The sequence below is a fragment of the Carettochelys insculpta genome, chromosome 3 (assembly GCF_033958435.1).
Source record: "Carettochelys insculpta isolate YL-2023 chromosome 3, ASM3395843v1, whole genome shotgun sequence".
Lineage (NCBI taxonomy): Eukaryota > Metazoa > Chordata > Testudines > Carettochelyidae > Carettochelys > Carettochelys insculpta.
In genome coordinates this window covers 195,865,184-195,880,851 of record NC_134139.1, presented here as the reverse complement: position 1 = coordinate 195,880,851, position 15,668 = coordinate 195,865,184, and the positions used below count along the sequence as shown (strand labels likewise).

The following is a 15,668-nucleotide window of genomic DNA, read 5'->3' as shown; positions in this document are numbered from 1 at the left end:
AATCTATGAGCCCTGATCCCCCTAGACTCTGGTGTGGAGTCTGCTGGTCGTGAGGTGAATGTCTTTTCTGAGTCTCAGGTGGGAGCCACATCTGTGAGGTTTTTAGGTTTTCTCCTCCTCACTTGGGATGGGCTACTGGTTGCTGTGGTGGGGATTTTCAGTTTTACTTTGCTTCTCACTTGGATGTGGGCCCCTGACTGATTTTTCTGAGGCTCAGAGCCTCCTGTCTGGACCCAAAAAAGGTTCCTCACTCCTGTTTTAAATTAAGGTCTCAGTAAATTCAGAAATTGAAAGGGTTTGGCAAACTTGTTAAATGGGTTCATTGCTACTTGAATGGCTCTTTCGTTAACAGCTAATAGCTTATAGCTCTGGCAGTTTTTTTCACTTTTAAGTTAACTAGATGCTCTTTGGAGGAAGTAGGGTCACAGAACAGGGATAGGAAGAGGCAGGTGGGTGGACATTAAAACACTGTGGAGCCCCATGTCCTCAAGTGCTCTATACAACTGCATATTTTGCATATGCATAAGGACGGCTCTGGACATAATGCGACAAATTTACCAAAACTGCCTACGTAAGTCACACCCACCAAATCTAAATATGCAGCTATTGGGTGGGCAAAACTCGTGGGTGAAATGCTGACCTCACTGAAGTCAAAAGCAAAGTTCCCGACTCCAGGGAGGTAGGATTTTACCCCCATGTCTGGGTAATTCACAATGTAAAAATCCCTGGATCTAGGTGCAATTATATTTGTGTATTTGCAGTTACTCATTTTGGACTCAGACCTCATATTAAAGTTCCATTTATATACTGTTAATAAAAGGTTATTAAATGGTTAATAGATCTCTCAAATAAATGGTTACTTCTTTGTTGTATATATTATAGAGTTCATATAGGCAATAGGTAGCTTATGATTTACAATCACCAATAACACCATCTACTTCTGTGCAAACCCTGTACCACATTTTGCTGATGTCTGTTGCATACTTATGTTATAGATGTCTATTCATTATTTATAAATCCAGCTGAAACGGAACTTTAATATCAGCTGTGATTCATTTTGCACTGGACAATTCACACTTGCTTGTGGAAAGGCAAGTTTTGGCTTTGACCTTCAGCTGTGCTGTTGCTGTTTTGTGCCCTACACTTTGCTTGCTAGGGCTGAGTACTCTCAGGGTACTCTCAGTATAAAGGTAGTCCTGGAATGGTGAACAACCAACACAAGGACTTATACACCTTATACCCATCTGTCACCAACACAGTAAAAGGGGGAGACACCCTATCTTAAAGACAATTAGATAACAGTATGATGTGCTGATGCTGGGATAGGTTTTTTTAGCCCCATTCGGCACTTGTGGGGTGGCAGAAATTAGAGCATCCCTCATTGTGCTCTGACAATGCAGGGCAATGGGCACAGCAGCACTAAGCCAATGCGAGTGTAAACTTGGCTTGGTACAGCACCCTCTGACTTGTGCCATAAGCATTTGGGGTGTCCCTGACAATCTGGCCCTTTGGTGTATAAATCTAGTGCAGATACCTCTATTTAGCTGCAAATTTGGAGAAGAGATTGAGAGAAGAAACAGCCTGTTGTATGTGGGACTGAATATTTTCTGTCTTACCTGAAATATTTATTGCACCATTTGGTTTCCAGTTTCTAGTGAAGAGTTGTATATCCCCATTAATGCAGCAGCTCAGCGATACTGTGGTACCGTTGCATACAACCTCAGTGTTCTTTGATGGCACAATATTAATTGGCATGACTGTTATATTGTTTGTTGCTATAACTGACACTGTGTAGCGCAGAGTGTGGCTTGTCAAAATGCAAGTGTAAGAACCTGCAAAGGAAATACAGTATCTTACAGCTGAGAACTCTTTCTTTCTTAATGCACTAAAGCAACAAAAAATAGGCTCAGCTATTCACCCCCAGCTCAATTACAGATTTGTGTCATGGGTCCACTTCAGGAGCTGTGTGCCATACGCCCACTGGAACAGTGGTACAGGTTGAACCTCTCTAGTTTGGCTCCCTTGGGACCAGAGTGGTGCTGAATGAGAGAATTTGCTGAACCACAGGAGGTCAGTATTGCGTACCACATTACCAACACTTCCACTGCTTACTGGGCTCTTTGAAGACACCAAGGGATAAATTAGAGCTAAATAACAGCACAGAACACTGAGAGCCAGAACTGGTGGCTGTAAACAATGTTTATGGGATGATGGGAAACTTGGCCACACACATGATAAGTGGTGGTACTAAAATCATGCTGGATTATGGGTGTTGCTGGAGGAGAGCCTGTTGAACTACGGAGTTTCAGCCTGTAGTAGTAGGCATCCTTCAGTCTGCATAGACTATGGATCGCGCCCTTTAAAGTTTCAGTTGAGGACTTCATTTACAGCGTCTATTGTGACTATAAAGACCCACACGAGAGTGACAGTCCTTGCTGCATCTCTTGCAGATGTAGTGGGTGTCTGGCGAGTCCTTATTGTGCTTTCTGTGCGCTCGCTTCTCCTCTGCTAGTTGTCTGATCTTCAACTCGCCCTGCTGAAGGCCCTTGGGTAACCCCTGCCTCCATCTGCTGCGGTCGTCTGCTAGTTCTTCCCAGTTGTCCAGCTCGATGTCTACCTCTCTGAGGTCTCTCTTGCAGACATCTTTGTAGTGCAACTGGGGGCGTCCGGGAGGTCTTTTGCCAGAGGCTAGCTCACCATACAGGATGTCTTTTGGAATCCTTCCATCATTCATCCTGTGGATGTGGCCAAGCCAGCGGAGTCGACGCTGCCTGAGGAGGGTGTGCATGGTTGGGATTCCAGCTTGCTCGAGGACAGCGGTGTTGGTCACTCCATCCTTCCATGATATTCCAAGGATGCGCCTGAGGCAGCGCAAGTGGAAGACGTTCAGCCTCTTTTCCTGGCGGGCATACAGGGTCCAAGTCTTGCTGCCATAAAGGATGGTGCTGAGGATGCAGGCTCTGTAGACTTGCATTTTGGTGTGAGTGTACAGCTTGTTGTTATTCCACACTCTCTTGCTGAGTCTGGACAGAGTTGTGGCCGCTTTTCTGATCCTCCTATTTAGCTCAGTGTCCAATGACAGGGTGTCAGTGATGGTGGACCCGAGGTAAACGAACTCGTGGACAACCTCTAACGTATAGTTGTCAATGCTGATTGATGGGGATTCAGCAGCATCCTGACCAAGTACGTTTGTCTTCTTTAGGCTGATGGTAAGCCCAAAGTCCCTGCACGCTTTGGAGAACCGATCCAGCAGTTTTTGAAGCTGGTCTTCTGTGTGAGACACTACAGCAGCATCGTCTGCGAACAGCATGTCTCTGATGAGGACTTGTCGCACCTTAGTCTTAGCTTTCAGCCTTGCAAGGTTAAACAGTTTCCCATCAGATCTTGTGTGCAGCAAGATGCCCTCTGTTGAAGATCCAAAGGCATGCTTCAGGAGGAGTGCGAAGAAGATCCCAAACAATGTCGGAGCAAGCATGCATCCTTGTTTGATGCCCTCCTGATTCTGAAAGCATCCGATAATGCACCGTCATATTGGATGGTTCCTCTCATGTTTTCGTGGAACGACTGGATGATCTTGAGTAACCGTGGAGGACAGCCTATCTTGTGGAGCAGTTTGAACAGACCATCCCTGCTGACCAAGTCAAAAGCCTTGGTCAAGTCGACGAAGGCTATGTAGAGTGGCTTTCTCTGCTCCCTGCACTTCTCCTGCAGCTGCCTTAGAGAGAAGACCATGTCAACGGTAGACCTCTCTGCGCGGAATCCGCACTGCGATTCGGGGTACACCCTCTCAGCAATCTTCTGGAGTCTGCCAAGGATGACGCGAGCGAACAGTTTACCACTGACGCTTAGGAGGGAGATTCCACGGTAGTTGTTGCAGTCGCTTCTGTCTCCTTTGTTCTTATACAACGTTACAACGTTATGGATGTTGCTGGAGGAGAGCCTGTTGAACTACAGAGTTTCAGCCTGTACTTTAGGGAGAACAGTGAAGTACTGCAGATGCCTCTTATCCCATGTGGTAGTAGCACCAGAGCTCCCAGCCCTGCCCCTCTGTCTTTTTTCTCTGTCATTGCTGGTTATTCCAATTTTTTCTCTGTCCCTCAAGCTTGCAGACTTATCATCTCTCCTTCCTTCCAATAAATACTACTGAGTTCTCCTCCTCTTCTTCTTTACATTTCATCTTCCCCCTATTATTTCTTCTATCAGGCCAACATACCTTTTGCCTCAACCACTTTTTCTCCAGCTTCCTGAACTGTCACCAGCCAATGTACTGCTACAAAAATCATCCACATCACCTGTATCTTTGATCAGATCAGATCCAGCCTCTGCTTCACTCTGATACAAAGTGCTGTCTAATGATACTTAATTGTTTACAGAAGTTTGCATCCATAGATCTCAAAGCCCTTTGCAAAGAAGTATATACTATCACCTCCTTTTACAGATGAGGTGAAGTAGCCTGATCAAGGTGACATAGAAGATCAGAGTCAGAGATTCCCTGTCCAGTCTTTGCTTCCATATTACTACGCTCTAATAGATCACCTATTTTCAAAGGGCTCTCCAAGCAGTAAACTAGGGAATTTGCTATGGAACTCTGTTACTAATTATGCTATAATAAATGCAGTAGGCTGGCACCACCATTTAGAAGCAGATTCATTACCGAAAATGAAAATACAGGACGAAAAGGTGCCTTTGCCCTTCTGTTTTAAATAAATAGAATCATTGCGTTCTTCTTTGTTGCTTTGCCGATTACAAACAATGCACTTGCCTATACAGCTTTAGCAAGAGGGATCCAACCGTACCCGTATCATCCTGTGTAACATATTTTACTTTCAGATATGTCTCTGTAACTTCATTTATATGTGTTGTATGTATTGAATGACGGCTGCTACTCAAGATGAGATGTCCAGAACGATACCAGGACACTTTCCTTAGGCCCAAGTTTGTCTCACATTTCATTATTACTGTGTCACCAGAGAAAATGTCCTTAGAGGTCTCAAGTAAGCTGATTTCACCTGGCAAAGCAAGGAGAAACTTGAATTATTTATTTATTACTTCTGCTGGCATGTACCTAGCAATTGCCCTCTCAAAGGAAGCCTAAGAAAGATCACAAATTATACATATTGTATATTATTCATTATTCATTTTTGTATGTTATACATTATTCATATTATCGCAAATTATATCTACAATGACATGCAGCCACCTCTGGGGTGCAGACCACCAACTAGGCACATGTATAATACACAGCAAGAATGGTGAAATTTGCAATGCGCACAGAGCAGGTAGGTGCTTGGGGCCCAAGGTGCTGAGCTGACTCTGTTCTGATAGGCATTGGGTTGTGAGTTCTTGCCTCAATGATTTCTTGCAATGAAGAATACAACGTTCAATTTATCTCCCTAGAAGAGGCTAGCTGGTTTTCATTGTTTTGATGATAGCATTCTTGTTCTCAATAGCAGATGCTGTGCGCTGCACAGGTTAGCAAGACTGGCTCATTCATTTCCTCCATGGGAGCTGAGCTGCTTTGAAAGTCTGATTCCAAGTGCTTAATAGTATTGGGCATTTCTACTAATTATTCTTCCCATTATTGCTTGTAATACCAATGTTTGTTCACAAACTTTAAAGTAAATTCATAGCACATATACTAGAGCTGAAATCTTACCTGGTATTTCTATTGAATAACAAAAAGAATTAGGGTCTAACTTATATGATGCATCTATTGAGTTTACTACTTTTCTGTTAACATCTTCAATATGGCTGAATAGTTTCGGGGCAGCTTTGACCTCATAATCCACGGTAACATTTCCATTCCTAAACAGAGACAAGAATTGTAAAAAGAGTATTGAGACTAATACCTGGCACTTAGTGAACAACCACTAACTAATGAATCTCTACAACCTCTCTGGGAAATGCTAATGAGGTTACTTACTCTTTGCTTCCCATTGAGTGAAATTCCTTCCTGTGCAGAGAGTCAGTGCAAAAGCATAGAGATGAGTTTGGTCCTATTTTCAGAGATAAAGTGCTGCCTAACCATCTCCACAGGGATAAATTTCACCCAGACTCCTAACTTCACACACTTTCCACACTAACTTTAGGGAATTCCATCTGTTTGCATTCTAGTGTGCCTGTCATACTGTTATTTGGTGCTGTGTATGGATTGCAACCACAGTAACTACAGGACCTCTCAGTCTTATGCTTGGTTTGGTGTCTCCAGAAAGAGGAAAAAAACAACAAAAAGAAAGAAGGGTTCATGTCTGTTGCAAAACAAGACCAATGCAAAGGGTTTTCTTACCTGAATCCGGTGACAGTTGCTGATATGAAGCCTGGCAAAAATCTGTACTGAGCTGTAAACTGAAATGGAAGAAATATATTGCACAATGGAAAACCTCTGTATGTCTTTTTTTTTTTTGTAAGATTCAGCTTTAGCATTGGTAACTGGAGAGATGATTTGATTTCAGCAAATGGAAAGTTTGCATGGAGGCTCTGAGACAAGGAGGCTCCTTTCACTTCTACACTGTGATTTACACTACGTGGTGGTGATTAGCTTGAGGACAATTAATTTGACATTTTTTGTGCCTGTTATCCTGAAAGATCCTGAAATACTTAGTGCAGATGTGCATAATTGAGGTCAACAGAAATTTTGTTGTTGAGGAAGCCAGTTCCTGCTCCCACTGAGAATCTATCTATCTGATGTGCTTATCTGGCCAGCATCGCTATTGAATCAGTAGCTTTAATGTACTTACCCTCACAGTGCCGTAGAGAGTGTTATTATGGCTACTGGACAGATGGGAAACTTAGGCACACAGAAGCCAAAGGCCAGACTTTTCTGGTAGTTAGGCTCCTCAAGGTAAAGGCACTTGTATAGAAGTCTTTCCAAAAGCACTGATGTCAAAGGGAGGTAGGCACCTAAATGCTTCTGCAAGTCACACCTGCTGTCTAGCTGCTTAGGAGCCTTTAAAAATGTTTAACAAAAAAAAAAATGCAAAATCAGGGCCCAAGAGACTCTCCCAAAGCCGCACAGCAAGTCTGTGGAAGAGCAGAGACTTGACCCCAGGTTCAGGATAGCATCCTAATCACTAGACCATGTTTTCTGGCCCTGTAGGAATAACTTGGCATCCTATGAAATGCCATCACTTGGCACCTGCAACTCTCTGCTAAGCTTTTCAGGGGAAAAGGGGAGGCCAGGTGTCTGATGGAAGCTGTAGGCCAACATTGGAATTTGACGTGATTGATAGTCCTGCTCTTGCGGAAGATGATTTAGAGCTCTTCTAAGAGGTGGCCCTCTAGCAGCACAGTGTCTCCGAGTACCCTACCAGTGCACTGGCACACTGCTGACTTTGGATGTCGCTACGCTGCAGTCTGAGACACAACTGTCATGTGGGTACACACACCTGCTAGCATTACCCATGCTGTCATGCCCCAAACTGGCAGCATAGAGCTGAAGACACGTGCTTCCGTGTGAGCTAGCAATGTAGGTATGTATCTAGAGTCTCTGATGTGCTTGTGGAGACCACTTTGAAGCCTCTGGCACCACATGAATACATCTATTTTTAGCAGCGCTAACTTAATTAGGGGTAATGCAGCGGCAGTCACATCTCTGCCTGCGGCATAGACATAACCTCAGAGGAGTGATGAGAGTGCCAGAAAGATAGTTACTATATCAAGTTTTAAGGAATTAATATATTGAACTTTGTGCCAAATGATATACTACTTCTGAGATGTGCTCCCTAGGAACTTAACTCACCTATGTAAGCCACTTAACAACCCTGCATCAAGTGAAAAGATGTACCCAAACACACCCAAACCATCGGGCTGTTTACATAAGAACATAAGAACATAAGAATGGCCATACTGGGTCAGACCAAAGGTCCATCCAGCCCAGCATCCCATCTGCCGACGGTGGCCAATGCCAGGTGCCCCAGAGAAGGAGAACAGAAGACAATGATCAAGTGATTTATCTCCTGCCATCCAGCTCCTGCCCTTGTTCTGAAGGCTAGGGCACCATACTTTATCCCTGGCTAATAGCCATTTATGGACCTAACCTGCAAAAATTTATCAAGCTCTTTTTTAAACCCTAATAGAGTCCTGGCCTTCACAGCCTCCTCGGGCAAGGAGTTCCACAGGTTGACAGTGCGCTGTGTGAAGAAAAATTTCCTTTTATTAGTTTTGAACCTACTACCCGTCAATTTCATTTGGTGTCCCCTAGTTCTTGTATTATGGGAAAAGGTAAATAATGTTTCTATATTCACTTTCTCCACACCATTCATGATTTTATCTACCTCTATCATATCGCCCCTCAATCGCCTCTTTTCCAAACTGAAAAGTCCCAGTCTCTCTAGCCTCTCCCCATATGGGACCCGTTCCAAGCGCCTAATCATCTTAGTCGCCCTTTTCTGAACCTTTTCTAATGCCAATATATCTTTTTCGAGGTGAGGAGACCACATCTGCACGCAGTACTCAAGATGTGGGCGTACCATAGTTTTATATAGGGGAAGTATGATATCTTTTGTCTTATTATCGATCCCTTTTTTAATAATTCCTAACATCCTATTTGCCTTACTAACTGCCGCTGCACACTGCGTGGATGTCTTCAGAGAACTATCCACTATAACTCCAAGATCCCTTTCCTGATCTGTCGTAGCTAAACTTGACCCCATCATGTAGTACGTGTAATTTGGGTTATTTTTTCCAACATGCATTACCTTACACTTACCCACATTAAATTTCATTTGCCATTTTGCTGCCCAATCACTCAGTTTGCTGAGATCTTTTTGTAGTTCTTCACAATCCCTTTTGCCTTTGACTGTCCTGAACAACTTGGTGTCATCTGCAAACTTTGCCACCTCACTGCTTACCTCATTTTCTAGATCATTGATGAACAAGTTGAACAGGATCGGTCCCAGGACTGACCCCTGGGGAACACCACTAGTTACCCTCCTCCATTGTGAAAATTTACCATTTATTCCCACCCTTTGTTTTCTGTCTTTTAACCAATTCCCGATCCTCGAAAGGATCTTTCCTCCTATCCCATGACCACCTAATTTACATAAAAGCCTTTGGTGTGGGACCGTGTCAAAGGCTTTCTGGAAATCTAGGTATATTATGTCCACTGGGTGCCCCTTGTCCGCATGTTTATTAACCCCTTCAAAGAATTCTAATAGATTAGTTAGACACAACTTCCCTCTGCAGAAACCATGCTGACTTTTGCCCAACAATTCGTGCACTTCTGCGTGCCTGGCAATTTTATTCTTTACTAGTGTTTCTACTAATTTGCCTGGTACTGATGTTAAACTTATCGGTCTATAATTGCCAGGTTCTCCTCTAGAGCCTTTTTTAAATATTGGTGTTATATTGGCCGTCTTCCAGTCATTTGGTACCAAAGTGGATTTAAAGGATAGGTTACAAACCACTGTTAATAACTCCGCAATTTCACATTTGAGTTCTTTCAGAACCCTTGGGTGAATGCCGTCTGGTCCTGGAGACTTGTTACTATTCAGCTTATCAATTAACTCCAAAACCTCCTCTAATGTCACTTCAATCTGAGTGAGTTCCTCAGATTTGTCACCTAAAAAGGCTGGCTCAGATTTAGGAACCTCTGTAACATCCTCAGCCGTGAAGACTGAAGCAAAGAAATCATTTAATCGCTCCGCAACGGCACTGTCTTCCTTGATCGCTCCTTTTATATCTTTATCGTCCAAGGGCCTCACTGCTTTTTTAGCGGGCTTCCTGCTTCTAATGTATTTAAAAAACATTTTACTATCGTTTTTTGAATTTTTGGCTAGCTGTTCCTCAAAATCTTTTTTGGCTTTTATTACTACATTATGACACTTAATATGGGAGTGTTTATGTTCCTTTCTATTTTCCTCACTAGGATTTGACTTCCACTTTTTAAAAGCTGCCCTTTTCTCTCTCACTGCCTTTTTAACATGGCTGTTTAGCCATGGTGGTTCTTTGTTAGGTCTCTTAAGCCGTGTCTACACGTGCACGCTACTTCGAAGTAGTGGCACTAACTTCAAAATAGCGCCCGTCACGGCTACACGCGCCAGGCACTATTTCGAAGTTAACTTCGACGTTAGGCGGCGAGACGTCGAAGTCGCTAACCCCATGAGGGGATAGGAATAGCGCCCTACTTCGACGTTCAACGTCGAAGTAGGGACCGTGTAGTCGTTGCGCGTCCCGCAACTTCGAAATAGCGGGGTCCACCATGGCGGCCATCAGCTGAGGGGTTGAGAGACGCTCTCTCTCCAGCCCCTGCGGGGCTGTATGGTCACCGTGTGCAGCAGCCCTTAGCCCAGGGCTTCTGGCTGCTGCTGCTGCAGCTGGGGATCCATGCTGCAGGCACAGGGTCTGCAACCAGTTGTCAGCTCTGTGTATCTTGTGTTGTTTAGTGCAACTGTGTCTGGGAGGGGCCCTTTAAGGGAGCGGCTTGCTGTTGAGTCTACCCTGTGACCCTGTCTGCAGCTGTGCCTGGCGCCCTTATTTCGATGTGTGCTACTTTGGCGTGTAGACGTTCCCTTGCAGCGCCTATTTCAATGTGGTGCTGCGCAACGTCGAAGTTGAACATCGACGTTGCCAGCCCTGGAGGACGTGTAGACGTTACTCATCGAAATAGCCTATTTCAATGTTGCTACATCGAAATAAGCTATTTCGATGTTGGCTTCACGTGTAGACATAGCCTTACTGTGTTTTTTTATTTGGGGTATACATTTAAGTTGGGCCTCTAGTACGGTGTCTTTAAACAGTTTCCATGCAGCTTCCAGGGATTTTAGTTTAATTACTCTACCTTTTAGTTTCTGTTTAACTAGCTTCCTCATTTTAGTGTAATTCCCCTTTTTGAAATTAAATGCCAGAGTTTGAAATTAAATGCCAGAAATTCAAACTCAGATTTGGAGCTGTCTCAAATGGCCTTACTGTGCATAAGAGGGTGGAACAACACCCTGGCTCTGAATTCTTTTAAACTTTGTGTTCCTCTGGGTTGGGACATAGTGATATTTGGATATAGTGACATTGGGACATAGGGAGCATCTAACCCAGCTGAATACATCATCTGTGGAAGGTACTGTCATCCATTCCCAGACACCTCACCTATGCCCGGTGGAGGTTGTGTGTCTTAGTGAACAGAGCACTGGATGAGGTCTTTCAGGAAACCTGATTTCTACTCCTGGCTCTACTGCTATGCAACTTTGAAAAAGCCACTTAATCTCTGCATGCTTCAGCTTCTGTACTTGTAAAGCAGCCATAAAGATGCTGACCTACTGTGTGAATAGCTCTGAGATCTAGAGAGGTAAGGGATTCAATAAGGCCTAGGTTTTACTATAACTATGATTGACCAAAGCCAGAGTTTGTTCCCCCATTGCCAATTTTTTAATATCTTACAGATATGTGGAGAGCTCTTATTGCCAACCAGTGCAGTTATATCTTCCTACCTCCTACTAAAGATAACGTTCCCATCCCACAAGCAATTCCACTCATTTGTACATGAACCGCCCTCAGATTGTATAGAAAATGGTTTAGCAAATTAGCTTGATTTTAAAAGCCAAAGACGTACAGCATCTTCCAAGTCTTTTTTGTATTTCCTGTACAGCTCAGATGAGGGATTCCTGAGATCATCCTGGAAGATGCCATTGAGTCTGACTGACATTTTTATTGAGATGGTAGAAATGTCTATAGCAAAACAAATGGACAGACAGACAGACAAACAAAAACAAAAAAGAAAACAAAATTACTTTGAACAATAAAACATTAGCAACCAAATTCTTTCAAAGTAAGTTCTTCCCCAAACAGAACTCTGGATCCAACACACCTGAACCTTTGGGATGTCTGAAATTCAGACTTGTCTGCACTGGATATTACCGCATAGCAAACTAGGGTGCAAAGCTACTATTCAGCTAAGTCTTGTGTGGACACTGAGGCTACACTTACACAGTAGCCCTACGTCGAAGCAAACTATTCCAGAGCAAGCAGCAACCTGGTACATGTGGTTGCAGTCCCCCTGCCCTCCTGAAATGGAACCCTTGTTTACCTTAACCTGAATATTGGATAATTTTAACGTTAGCTTTAAAAAAAGATTATATTTGAATGCAGGGTAACGCAATGTTCTTTTCTTGATTGGATGAGGAAAGGGCAGCAAAACTCAGCTTAGCATGTACTGAGAGAGAGAGAGACACCCTAAAATGAGCCATGCCATCTGTGCATGGAGCTGGGGGGAACCAGATCCTCATGACAAGGAGAGCAAATCGGGCCAGGGGTTTCTGTCTGGCTGAGCAGTGGCTGCCTAAGGAGGTCTAGTCACCCTGGTTCTGCTTCTCTTCAATATTTAGTGGCAGAGCAGACAAGCTCAACGGAGAGTCGGTGTTTCATTTTTTTTCCCTGTAGAGCTGATGTCTATACTGAGCATGTGCAAAAGCTAAGTCTCACACTTTTTGTGGGGACAGTGAAAGACAACACAGAAGATGTATCAGCTGTGAGGTTTCCCCCTCTCTGCTGCAGTCTCTAGGAGCTGGGATATGTGGTGGAACCTGAGAACCTGAGATTGCAGGAGTAGCCAAGGAGCAGTGGGTTGGGGGAAGCAGAAAAGCAGCAGCAGAGGGACAACAGCCAGCAGGGGCAGCAAAGAGCGACGGCAGCGACACAGCAGCCAGGGGTGGCATGGAAGCAGCAGCAACTGAGAAGCAGCAGTGGAGAGAGAGCAGGAGCTTGGAGCAGGGGCAGGGGAACCTGCCCACTCCCGGGAGGAGGGTGAGAGGCAGGGGCAGCTGGGCTCTGGGCAGGGAGCTGCGATGAAGCTTGCAGCCCCAACGCTGCCCCTCTTCAGTCAGTGGAATGCTCTGAGGGGGATGAGCCCCACCAGCAGATGGAGGGTAATGTGGCTCTCTATGAATTTTGCTGCGGTGGCTGTAAGTTGACTGCACACAGGTCAACTCAGGGCTGCCATGTAAAAACATCCTTAGTGTGCAGTCAAGGGCAGTAGATGTCATAGGCCAGGAAAGGCCGTGTCCCCCCAGATAGCCTGGTGTGGCCCTGGCCATGCTTAGCCTGCAGCCTGCTGCCTAGGACTTGGGGACCGTGGTGCTGGCAGGTGCCTGATCCAGGGCTGGGATTCGGGGATGCTGCTAGATGGCACTCCCTGTCCTGCACTCTGGGGCTGGGCTTGTGGTGGGGGCAGGGTAGGTGCAGCTATGTGCTCCCAGGCTGAGACTAGGGGGCAGCTGTGGCTGTGTGCTCCAGGGCTGGTATTGGGGGCTGGGGGGCTGGGGCTGAGTGCTCCCAGGCTGTAGCTATGTGCTCTAGAGTTGCATCTGGGAATGGCTGCAGCTGCGTGCTCCAGGGCTGGGGTTGAGGGCACTGCCATGGCACTGCCCAGTGTGGGGCTGGGGTCAGGGGCATTACAATGGCACTCTCTGCCCTGTGCTCCAGGTCTGGGCTCAGGGGGCTGTGGTCAGGGAGTGCAAGAGGAGATGAAAAGGGAGAGGTAGAAGTGGGATTTCAGGCGGAAGGGGAGGACATGGGGGGTGGGGTTAGCCTCCCCACACTGCCACTTCACCCGCTGCCCATATGTGCAGTGCAGAGCTATGCCACGTGACCAAGGTCAGGAAAGGCGGGAGGTATAAGTCATCCCTTTGGGGAGCAGCTACGTAGTACCATGAGTTCAGTCACTTTCCACTGTGACTGGCCACAGGCTTGCACCACAGTGATTCACATGCTCGCTCGATCATTGCCGCTCGCTATGTCTAGGAATGACATCCCAAGAGATGTCAAAAGGAAACCTGCTGTGACACCAGTGTTTACATACCGTTTCGCTTCTGCCTGTGCAGCTCTCCTGGGACATTCTTGGCTGTTCCATTTTCAGTTGCTGGCTGGAAGAAGAAAGCAGTTGTCTGAGCTTTTATTTTATTGTGTTTATTTTACCTCAGCTGGTGAAAACTGAGAGGACAATGGAACTCTGCCAGTTTGTATCAGCTAAAAGTTTGATCCTTTGTGTTTTGTACACACTTACATGGGTTAAAAAGCCACCAGTGAGTTCATGCTAATACACTTACTTCTGCTTATGCTCTTATATTTTAATTGATTACTTGCACACTCTCCGTAAGTGTGTCTCAGGATGAAATTCACTCCTGCACAGAGACTCAGCACATGGTCTTGGGGAACTTTGAGTGTGAAAGCATCCTATGTACTTTATACAACAGATACACAAATATGATCACTTTTTCAAAGGCTCTGTCTATATTAGCAAGATTTTTTTCAGAAAAGCCAGGCCCCTTTTGAAAAAAATCATGGAGCATCTACAAACAAATGCTCTCTGTTGATCTGAAATTGAAAGGACACGGCTCTTCTGCCTGTGACCATCTTCCTGTCCCAGATGAGGAAGAGTGCCTTTTTTCTGCAAGATTCTTTTGGAAAAAATAGTGTAGACACTAGACACCACTCGGGGGGAGGGGGACTCTTTTTGAAAAGAACAGTCCTCATGGCACTGGATTATTTGACCCCTGGCTCATTCTTTGGAAAGAGCAGGGGCTGTGTGGTCACTCTCTATCGAAAGAAAAGATTGATCTTTCGATCTGCTTTTTTGTGTGTGGATGCGCTATTTCAAAAGAAGTTTTTTGGAAGAGATCATTGAGAAGAACTTCTTTCGAAGGACTGCTGTAGTGTAGATGTAGCCAAAGAATTTTATGGCCTAATTTAAAAAGCAACATGAGGTCATGAGGCAGGGAGCAACAAGGGTTACAATAATAAGATCATGCTGTTATTCACTATGTGATTGTATTTGTTGTCAGATGCTACCAGTGTGGTGCTCTGCTCTCTCCAATGTTGGTATCACTCGGCTGCGTGAGTGTGTTCCCTCTGTGCGCTGCCCCAGCTCTGCAGATAGCCAACACAGCAGACCGGAAGAGAACCCCCAATGACCACAGAGTCTAGTAAGGTGCGAAGGCACATCGGCCAGGTTTATTGCCATATTGGACACAATAGTAGTTCCCTGTAGACTTCTTAGTCTAAGTCAGGGCATACTACAAATAAGCACCCACGCTCAATGGACTTGGCTCAGTCAGTGGTAGGATTTTCCACTGCCCCCTTGGCCGGACCCAGACCACACCCCAGGAGTACATTCTTATACACAGGTACAAACAATTTACACATCACTCCTGACGTATTGAGGTACAACCCTTCTACGTAGTCAGGTGCCGCCTCTCACCTTGTACATGTTGGTTCGAACAAAACAACTCTATCCATCATATTACCCTTTTGCCTCTGTCATTGGGATGGGTCGGCCTGTTCTTTCTTATCTGTGGAATGTTCCAGGGCTGGGTGTACTGGTACCATGTTCGTACTTCAATATGCTAGGTAGATATGTTTATGCAACACCAACCCTCTTCTTGCCAACTTCTGTGAGCAATGCATTCCTTCAGCTCACAGCTGAACTTTGCTTTCTGTTAGCAAAGTCTTGACCATTACTCTGGTTCAGGCCTAAGGCCTCATACTGGGCCTGTACTTACTACAGTATTTAGTGTTCCATTGATTGTACACTCATGGTAATGTAACCCACTTTTGTTGGTAAATCTTAGATCATTTATAGTCATAAAGATTTATGATACAAAAAAACCTGTTTTGTACAGAAAGGTCAGTGTGACTAGGTTTGCTCGCACTCTCGTTAAATTTGATAGCAAAAATTATTGGCC

General features: G+C 45.0%; 1 protein-coding gene across 1 annotated transcript in view; it reads right to left on the bottom strand.

The window, feature by feature from the left end:
- Positions 1 to 15,312, bottom strand: part of LOC142010738 (adhesion G protein-coupled receptor F5-like) — a 62,999-nt gene extending 47,687 nt beyond the window's left edge. Inside the window, exons 1-7 of the mRNA XM_074989151.1 lie at positions 15,304 to 15,312; positions 13,787 to 13,850; positions 11,543 to 11,658; positions 6,287 to 6,345; positions 5,657 to 5,805; positions 4,797 to 5,009; positions 1,617 to 1,832 (exon numbers count right to left, since the gene is read on the bottom strand). Coding sequence (XP_074845252.1) covers positions 1,617 to 1,832; positions 4,797 to 5,009; positions 5,657 to 5,805; positions 6,287 to 6,345; positions 11,543 to 11,658; positions 13,787 to 13,850; positions 15,304 to 15,312 — 826 coding nt within the window. The remainder of the gene's footprint in view (positions 1 to 1,616; positions 1,833 to 4,796; positions 5,010 to 5,656; positions 5,806 to 6,286; positions 6,346 to 11,542; positions 11,659 to 13,786; positions 13,851 to 15,303) is intronic.
- Between the last annotated feature and the right edge of the window lie 356 nt (positions 15,313 to 15,668).